The sequence below is a fragment of the Styela clava genome, chromosome 10 (assembly GCF_964204865.1).
Source record: "Styela clava chromosome 10, kaStyClav1.hap1.2, whole genome shotgun sequence".
NCBI classification, from domain to species: Eukaryota; Metazoa; Chordata; class Ascidiacea; order Stolidobranchia; family Styelidae; genus Styela; species Styela clava.
In genome coordinates, this window is record NC_135259.1 from 12,652,900 (window position 1) to 12,663,773 (window position 10,874).

Consider the following 10,874-nt stretch of genomic DNA (forward strand, 5'->3'; position numbering starts at 1 on the left):
AAAACAATATGATGAGGCGAAACCGTACTCGACTTACTACGGGAATGTTCGTCTATGACGTCACAAACGGCATTATAATCTGGTGTGACATAACAATGACTTGTAATTAAATGACAAATTGTAATTTGAGGAAAATCATTCCTACTTGAGAATCGCAAGCGACCAAATCATTTTTGGAACTTGTATCTTTCGGGTTTATATTGCTTATGATTATGGAGGACAATCATAAAATCAAGCTTAGAGCCTGCATCCAGGAGAAGCAGGACAGTCGTCGTCGAGAAAATGGCTCATTAAAGAAGATGGCGAAGTTTTTCAGCAAAGTCCGCGCTCGTGAAAATCGGAAGGTTAGAATTAATTAAATTACTACAAGCATTTTTTTAGAGGCAAAAGTTTTTTGAACATTAGGATAATGTACTATCATTAGTTGCAACTAACAAACAGTGCGTTTGTTACCAATGCTCGATACCATTAAATTTCATTGCTATTTGTACTTCGACATCCACCATTTTGTTGCTTGATGCTTCCTTCAAATTAGCGTTTTCGGATTTCGGTGGTTGCAAATATTCTGCTTTGTTGATCTCATTTTTCATTATAGGCTATTAATACTATTGTACTTATGTATAATAGTTTTTTCCATCGGTAACGATTCAATATCGCGCAACAATAACGGTTCCTGCAAAATCCAATTGAGCATATACTTTTAATTAATCAGATCTTAAAATGAACCCGATTGCTAAATTGAATTTCTGACAGGCATAATTTAGTCATTGATTGAATGACCTAAATATCATTTTTCTTCAGTTTTCTCCGTGTGTGTAATAGGAATAGGACCACAATGCATAAATACTATATATACATGCTTTCTGAATTGTACAGATTGCTTCACTACTTCTTCAGGCCAAGTCAAAGACAAAACATTTTTCACACCGGTGTGGAAGACTACTACGAAAGGTAAGATGATATGGATATTGGTGAGATGCATATACAATATTTGCAATACCAACATTACATTACTACATTTCATTTAGATTTTTCTTTGCTGCTCATCGGACGAGTTAGATGACGACTTTCGTTCGACATTGAACGGTCCAAATGTTCCTGGACCTTCTGCCCGCAATGCCATTATAAACAAGGATGAAGTATCCAATCCTGATTTCGGGTCACCGAGACGACATCCAAAATCTGTTGGACAAGATGGCATCTCCCTCGATGACGTTAGTGGATTTGTCGCATTTGACTGCACGTGTATTTTTAACATCCATATTTCTCACCATATAAGCTTTATACTACATTTTATTCAGATTTTCCTTTGTCTTCCACCAGACGAGATAGATGTTGGTCTTCTTTTAGCATTGAAAGGTCCGAATGTTTCTGGACCTTCTGTTTACAAAGGCATTATTGACAATGATAGCGTATTTATACCTGATTTCGGGTCACCGGGAAGACATCCCAACCTTTTTGGACAAGATGGCATCTCCTTAGATGATGTTAGTAGATTTTTTCACATTCGAACTGTAAAACAATATTTGTAGCTTTTAAACATGCGTGTTCGTAGCATCGATATTTAAATACAAGCTTTATACTGTAAAATTATAATGTTGATACGCATTATAGATAATATTTAAAAGCATTTAGTTAAAATAATCCAATTTAACAGGTGTTTTATCTAATTGTACATGATTTTTTCACTGTGTTGCACGATTATTTGATTTTTTATTTTTAGTTCTAATTTGGCAGTTTAGCATCCATAATTATTATTATAAGTCAATGAACATTTGATAAAGCAGACTAATTATTTCACTTTTCAAAGGAAACGCCACCTCTGGAAATCGAAATTCCTTTTGCCAAGTATGCAGAACAAAGACTGTCATTGGACTGGTGGGATAAGGTAACCAATAACCTTCGAAAAAAACTAAAATTTAAGAAATGGTCATAATGCGAAAAATGTTACATATCGATAATTTCACGGAGCTAATAAATGAATATACTAGTTCTGGGTTATAACAAAAACCCGCGTCTAGTAGAAAATATGAGAGCAATGCTTGAATATATGGTCACGTTCGTGCATCGGTGAGGCTTCGTTCGCCAGAAATATCCTCGTGACGGACAAGCGTGACGGAATTGGTCAAGCACTATGGAATAAATAGATTTCAAAATGATCAATAAAATTGTGTGTCTCAGCTTTGCGTCGTCTCTGACTGGAATTTTCGTTTTACGGAAGAAAATATGCTTACATATACCCCATTGGTAAATAAACTGAAATTTCGCTACGGGGTCCCTTTTTTAAATAAGAATTTTGCGATATTCTTTATTTTACAAATTCATAAAATAGTTGTAATAATCTTGATTGCTCAAAATGAATTTAAACGTCTGGCGCATCTTTAATTCTATAATTAAATTTATATAAGACTTTTTATGTGACAATGAGAAGCAAGTTAGACCTGTGGTACTTACGTATGTGTTCTTGTAGCATATAAAATATATGTTTATTAATATTTTCAGATGGATTCAATGGTTGATGAGAATAAACGGAAAACGGACATGAAATCGAATCAAACAAATGTTAAAATATTTTCATAGGATTTTCCTGCTGCGAATAAAGTGCCAACACAGAAAAAGGGTAAATTAAAATAACACTTGACTTAATGCAAATTAGGTAATGCAAATTCCAACTTAATTGTCATAATTATGGAAACATATATATTTGATCAACAGTGTTGGCGTTTGCAAAATCATAGATTACTGATTACAAGAATCCCTAAAATTACTGTTATTATTTTCAAAATATATATCTTTAATCTGACAGGATGACGTAAATAATGATGTCCAATTGACGTTCAATCGTCGAATGAAATTCATTGGGAAATTCACGCAAACTCGGAGAGATGTAGGCGTTTTACAACGCAATAGCCGTCGTCGCAGCGAACGCCGTCGGATTTGACCAGCAAAGTTCGTTTCTTACACAATACGCGAGTGCACGACGGACTAATTTGAAGAAATAAAGGTGTTGGACCGAGAATGGCAACCAAGAGGACACAACACCGGAACGACAAAGACATTTCTTGACTGAGTGAATTTCGGTCATGGATGAGCGTAAAAGAAAACGAACGCGAACTTACCGTATACTTGTACTGCGTGCTTTGACGTCTTAGTAGTCATCTTGATATTGAAAATATATAATATTGTTTTTTTTTTTGTATGTCTGATTTTATATTGAGCAATACAAAAAAGTTAGATTGCAACAATGCGTAAAATAAATTATTTTGTGCAAAACGATGTACTCGGAAAATACCTTATTGGTTTTAATACGTCCGAAAATATTTTTTATATATATTTAAGTAAGTGGAATAGGGCAACGGAAACACGGAATAAACGAATTCGAAGCGCTTCAAACATTTAAACATCCTGAAAAATTCATCTGCCGTTCAGCAAGAGTAGCATCGACAGTACTTCTATTTCGTCCTAATTTGTGTCATTTTTAACACCAAAAAGTTTTGAAATTTTTATTTAAAAATTATCTGGAAATTTTAACAATTGGAAAAGGTTCGTACCAACTCCTAAATCAAATCATCGTTCACAGGCATTGCGATTATAATACAGGAGCAATTACTTTGTTGGGAGTTTGTTCTAAATGAGGCTAAGGAATTGACAAAAAGTTCGGTTTGGGAAGTCCAGAATATTTTCAGTTCGACAAGTGTTCATGAGATCTTAAAAGAGATCTTTAAACAGATATGAACCTACTTTTATAATCGTCTATCCAAGCGTAGTTTTTTCCACCCACAATTTGCAAATGCAAATAATGACACTTAGTTTCAAAATCATTACTTCAACCAATCATTTAAAACGATTGTTTTTTACTATAAAACAAGCCATTTCAATAGTCTATGATTTTTCATTCATTTCATGGGGTTTTAATTTTTATTTTAAAAATGATTGACAAAAATGATTGTTCACAACAGAACTGTAACAAAAATATGAGAGCGTAATTCACAGGGGTACCTACGGTACCTTACCTGTTGCTGTACTGTAGGCCTGCTATTCGATCGTAGAACGCTTCTTTTCTGGCCTTTAAAAACTCAATTTAATTTGCTCTTATCAATATTAACAAATACGGTAGGCTAGATTTGCTAGAAAACCTACAGTTGACATTGCTGCAATAGTAAGATCGCGAAGGGAATAAGTCAATTTCCCTGTGGTACGGTAACTTAGCAGTACCGTACATGCAGGCTTGATCACGCAACCGCTTGAAATAAGTTTCAAAACAATGTTACCATGAGTAAATGTTAGAAGAGCGAAATTTTGAATGTAATATCAGATCTCATAGGATTCATAGAAAATTTAAGAATAAATATAAAAGTACCGTAATAGCCTTCTGAAAAAAAATAAAACTTTAACCACTGAAAAGCAATCGGTCCAGTATTCGAAGAGAAAAGCGATTTTATAAGGATGGTGACGAAGAAAAATGAGACTAACAACAACATAATATTGAAACGATCGTTATGTCCACTAAAGTGTCCAATAAGTCAAAAACGTAATCGACCTGCGGCAGTGATAGCCCGACCTACATCAACACCATAACCATATAGCGAACCACTATCTCTCACCTGGTTATTAGTACCTGTTCCAGGGGATAGCAATCTGCTTCAAGGTTTTGGATGTATAAAATTGGGTGATGGGCATAGGTGGGTTTCAGAATGTTTCTGGAATGTCGTCGCTGAGTTCATCACTGGATAAGATGGCGACACGCTTAACTAGGAATCCCAGCATTCCGTATGTTTTATCTTTGCGTCAGTTTTATTATTCATTGGTTCTTCCTGTTTCCCGGCTACAACAAATTGGTTGGGCCAATAAAGAATGTTATGTTAGAATAAGCAGAGCGACGTCAGAAAAACATGCAACAACTCAATCGAAGTAGGAAATGCGAACACCAAGAAACGTTTATTATAATATTCTCTACCAGGGAAATTCAGCTTACGAATGGAACCTTTTAGCTTTAAGATTAAGGTTTGATTGCGCTCCTGAAATGCCAGATTGCATTTATTCAAAACTTCAAAAATATCCGATAAATCTCATAATATATAAATTATAATTAATTATCTATTATTAAAATTAATAACTAAGTTTTTTTCAAATTGCTAAAAAAATTTAACTTCTATTTATATTATCGAAAGTAAAGACAAATACATGAACTTTGTTATATATGTCTGAGCAAAACTACAATAAAATTCATGATCTGGTGACCTATTTTCCAGAAGACCTAATGCTAAAAATTGTTCGTTTATACCACCATTTATTTTATCGAATTCTGTAGGGTCTTGTGCAATTTGTAGGCCGTCAATTATTTCGAGTGTCCGAGCTGGTAGCATTTGAATCCTATATTCCAAACTGTTTAAATAGGACCGCATCGAGAAGTCCTAACGAGTGGATAAACCGACCTTCCTTGGATCCACATGGAAGCTCGGTATATATTCAGACACAGCGAAATTTGTATGAATAAATATTTTGTTTTGGTTGTTTTAATCTGCAATGTGACTTCTCGTTTATTTTACAATATTTATCTGTTGTGAGTGGAAATATTTTGCCGTGCAGTGTATTCAGTTATTTCGGTATATCTATATTTTTTTATAATATTTTTGTTTGAATTTAACAACATCTAAACCAGGGCCGCTCAATATGTGGCCCGTAGAAAAGTTCCGAGTGGCCCGCGCAGTATTTTTAGAAATTATATAAACTAAACTTAAAGCGATGTCTCGCCCAAATTTGAATCACAATCGACATCTCCCATAAAAAAATCAATTAAATTATTATTAAAAAAAATTATACTTGGTCGTTCAAACGCGCGAGAGACGGGACTAAATGAATATTTTCGAGACATCGCTTCCAATTTACTTCGACTGTAGTGAGCACTGATATGGACGATTTGTCCATTTCAGCCTGTTGTATTCAAACTCCCTTAACAACGAGTCGTGAATTTTATATAGGGTAAGGTGTGTTTCGTGATTTGGGTTTGTTTATTCCGGCCATCTACATTCATATATCGGTTCTCGTTATCACATGTACCAAACCCTGCGCCCTGGTCGACATCGATGTTTGTTTTTATTTCTCGAAGGACCACACGCTTTTCTCAACAAAATGAAAGCTATTGTTCGATCATTGATCGAGGAAAATTATAGGAATGAATTTGCAACCCAAATTTAGTTCAATATGATAATTATATTTCGTGTAGGCTTTGATCATCTTCATCACCACCGTAAAATAAAAAGTGTACTGTAGAAGATCTTTGTTACTGGCTTTTTTTGCGTTAAATAGAACTTCTGAAATTTAGTCACTGTGTAAAAATGCGTGCATATTGTTTTCAGATATTCGCAATAGCTTTGTGCAATAAGATGGCTTGTATTAACTAACCTCTTGGTATTTAGATTTTTTTTCCATTAAATATACTAGTTTTGTGAACAGAAAGATACTAACAATACATCCACTGAATCAAATGCTTAAACAGATTTCTATCCTGGAATCCATAAATATTAAACAACCACATTTAAACAAGTGGGTGGTGCTTCATTACATGGACACGAAGACGTATAGTTAGCCTAGGTCAGGTAGACCAATGGATTGTTATACACATTCTTCACTCAGCAGCAGACATTATACAAGCAATTTATTGTTCATTCTGAACAACAGGCCAAGAACAAGAGAAATACTTGTTTGAAGATCATTTTTAAAGGATCAGATTACTTACGACTAGCTTCGGATTAATATTCATCATATAATATAAACACGTCATATTTGAATCACAACGACATAAAGCTTTAAATCAGCACTTCGTTGCTGCTATTTGCAAAAATATCTTATTGGTTGTTGGTATTCTTCATATCTCTGGTTTACTGTTTTTGAATTTATAAAACATCACCGGTTATTGGCGGTCAATTGGCGCCCCTTCATGTATTTTCACAGATTGAAGCGATATCACACACACTGTGAATAAAACGAAAAACATCTGAGTGACGGGACGAGTTACAAAATCTTGTTCCATTCAATGAATATTTTTTGTACATATGATATGAATTTTTCCTTCACCTTCTCCGTCATCTCCTTCATACCCATGCCCTTACTCTGCCCAACAAGAACCGCCCATGTACGCCCGACTCCATACCCCCGCGACAGGTAAAACATGCTACCGCAGGCCTTGCGCATGAACGATGTATATTGCTGTCCAACCTAATCAGTGGTGAAAAAAAAATAAATTTGTTATAGGCAGAAAAAAATATTCAATCTGATACTACGTGGATGACACACGTCATCTTTCCCCAGATTTAAATGGAGTATAAGCTAATCAATGTTATTTAGACTATGGTCAATCAGTTTTACATTCTGTTATAAATGCATTCTTGAGATTCTATTGCAGGCCGTCCATGGAAATTTCAATGGTATACCTCCTTTTCCTTGGCGCCCTATAAACACGTGCTTATTTTGCCTGATTGTTTATCAAAGTACCGCCAGTACCTCATAAATAACCGTCAAAGGAATCTAAACCTGAAGTGTGTTAATTCTTTTGTTTTCCTGAAAGCCTTCTTGGGCGTTCACAGGGCCACTAATATCGTGATATATTTTCAATTTACATGCTTAATTTGTGCGCATTTTTGACTTTGAAAAACGCCGGCGCAACACCGCCTGTCCCCTTCTAATATTCTTCAGTAGGTTGCTTTCTATTTCAATCAATGTACAGCTTCAATTAATGATCAGAGCTCGAGCATAAATGGTTTTTTCAGCTGAATGTTTTTGAAATTGTGAACATATTCTACTAAAAATATGCCGGCGAAAGTTTTTACTCACGATTCCGAGTTGTGTTGAATTACAAAATAAAACATTTGAGGTTCATTAGCGCGATATGCAACAGGGTGGTCCAAGGTTGTCGGCTCCGCGGACCACAAATTTATTTTTTCATTGTTCGCGGGCCACAATAGTGCCAAGAATAGGTAAACAGTGCAATACAAACTAAACAGTTTTATTGTGCAAACACATAGTTATCAGACATAGCCATCCCAGGCTAATGGAATCCGCATTCGCCTTTCAGCTTTCTATGATGTCATATTGTTAGCATATACTCCCGACCAAAAAGATAGAAAGCCAGATAATAATTCAGACTGCCAAGCACATCATTCAACTTTGCTATTTGCCTCAACTAGCCATAACACTAGTCAATTCAGTGACATTAGTGTCAAATATATGTATCAATAATATGTAACAATATGTTTTTCTGATTAATTTGATTACAAAACAACACGAAATGCGATTTATTGATTACTCTCCAAATGTGACGCGGGCCACAGATAATGGAGCGGCGGGCCGCATGTAGCCCGCGGGCCTGAGTTTGGACCACTCTGACATACAAGAATGTTCCATAACAAGCAATGTGTATCTATGTTGTTGAGTAAAAACCAATGTAGTTTGGAAACGATGTCGATATATTTAAATTAAAAAAAAAAACATGAAAAGGGCTCTTCTGAGCAATTCAGTTTTCTAAAAGATTTTCTAAAATATCCCAAATCAGGAATAGAAATATATGTTATTTTTATATTAAAGAACATTAAATTTAGAAAATTATGCGCATCCATATTAGTTTAAAAGATACAAAACAAGAAATGCCGATACCTATAAAGAAAAAATACATTAAAGCGTTTCTAAGCTATTCAGTGAGGCATTCAGCGATTTTCTTAATTATCCCACACTGAAAGTAAAAATATTTTCATTGCATCTTGAAGAAATTAAATTTGCTTATTTTTAAAATGTAGAAATTAATTCGTATCCACATTAAGTTAAAAGATATAAAGCAGAGAATGTCGATACGTAAAGGAAAAAAGGGCGTTAAAAATATCCCACATTGGGAATATTTTTATTTTATTTTAAAGTACATTAAACTCACTTATTTTTGGAATGTAGAAATTAATGCGTATAAACATGCTTCCTCACCCCAGTACTATTAAAACGTACTTTAGCGGAGTAACCCCACCGACTCCTCCAGAGGTCAAAAAGCACAGATAGATTGTGACGCCAAATATTCGTAGGCTATATTGCAAGGTTGCACAATCAAGTTGATCCAAATACCAGATAACGATATACACTCTTAAAACCTTAGGGCAAGTATATATGATGAAACCAAATGTCTACCTAACACAGAACGATAAAACAAGGGCGATCAACACTTGAGCTAGGATAATACGTCATCAATTACGTATAAAACGTTGCACAAAAATATCATAGAAGGAAATAAAATCGGGCAACGACTTGGTTTCAGGCAAATTACATTCACTATTAACAATAAGTGGTTAAAAGCATTGAAATAAACAGTAACTATACTTATGTACTTGCTACTATTTGAACACAGAAGAACCTTATTCGGAACACGTTCTTTTGTCTTATTATTGTGGTGCCCATGAACGATGGATGCTTCTATTTAGGTTAGCAGGAACCTTGTTGCAAGTAAAATTTTTCCAATTGTTAAATTTTTCACGTAATTTCCTGTGTAATTTCTTCCACTGTAATTTCGAGCTCTGATCACCAAGGTTGAATCATTGATGTACATCAGGCCTGCACAACTCAAATTACCACGAGGTCCGCAAGCATAAATCTGAAGGCCCGGCGGGCCGCAAACTTTGCCACATACAAATTTCACAAGATGAACTACAAATCAAAAAATTTTTGTGAAACAGTCAAATTTAATGAAACACTTTCATTACTGGGGAGCTTAAAAATATGAAGAATCTTATTTTCTTGAGTAAAAACAAGGTACAGTATTTTTGCATATGAGATGGCAAATATGTATTTAGTGGTTCATCTACCTTGGAAACCCACCCTTCATTTTCAATATTTCTTTTTTATTAGAATTAGGTATTGCGTGTTGCAGTATAAACTTGCTGCAGGAAAATATTTTACTCAGGTTCAGTTTTGTAAAATCGTCCAAATATATGTATGACAATTTATTTAGTAATATCTACCATCATTGGATATTTCCATTGTAGGCTAGACAAACAATCCGTTTAGTAGCAATAGATCTTCCTTTGTTGTACTTTTTTGACTGTTAAATTACATTTTTCTACAAAATCTGCTCCAATTTATTTGAAATTTTACAGTAAATAGCAATATCTTTTGTGCGAGTATTTCTGCACCATTCATAAATGAAGGAATGTTTTTTAAGTTCTAAATTTGAATCAAAAAGAAACTTCAGTTTCATGAACTGCTTGTAAAAAATAATGGGGTTATTAATAGGTTGCTAATATGCACTAATGGGTGTGAGATGGAATATACCGATATTGTTTTAAGCGTGATTCAGTCTGAATACTGAGATATCCAAATCAGGGTTTCTCAAACTGGGGGGCGAGAGGTCGAACGACGAATTTTAGGGGTCGCGAAGGGCACACCAATTTCACACAAAGTTCGAAATTTATTGAAACTAGTGCAAATCATAAATCTCACGATTTCGAATATGATCGGAGTAGCGGCACGCTTGCATAACAATGCCGGCGTTGATTGTTAGACCCGAGAAGTGGCGTGTTTCCAAATCACCCGCGGGCCGCACAGAAGTATCTAGCGGGCCGTATGTTGTGCAGGCCTGATGTACATAGAAGGATATTATTTATTATTCATTGCTGTACATAGAAGCATATTATAAAGGGACATGCGGCGTTGCGCTGCCGTTTTTAGGTTTGAAAATGCGCACAAGTTCAGTGTGAAAATTGAAAATATACCACGTTATTAGTGGCAACACACTTCAGGTTCAGATTACTCTGATTACTCTACGGGTGTTCAAGGGAAGTAAGTAAGGTGAGCGAGCAATAGCAGCAATAGTAGCAAAGATGAAAAGGAAATAAAAAACA

At 35.0% G+C, this 10,874-nt stretch overlaps 1 protein-coding gene across 1 annotated transcript; it reads left to right on the plus strand.

Annotated features, from left to right (window-relative positions):
* The first annotated feature begins 212 nt into the window (after window positions 1-212).
* LOC120337718 (uncharacterized) lies at window positions 213-2,621 on the plus strand. Its single transcript, XM_078116653.1, has 5 exons — window positions 213-344; window positions 1,029-1,214; window positions 1,302-1,487; window positions 1,811-1,888; window positions 2,503-2,621. Exons 1-5 carry the CDS (start codon window positions 213-215, stop codon window positions 2,578-2,580), a joined length of 660 nt encoding a protein of 219 aa, XP_077972779.1. The 3' UTR covers window positions 2,581-2,621.
* Window positions 2,622-10,874: the final 8,253 nt, after the last annotated feature.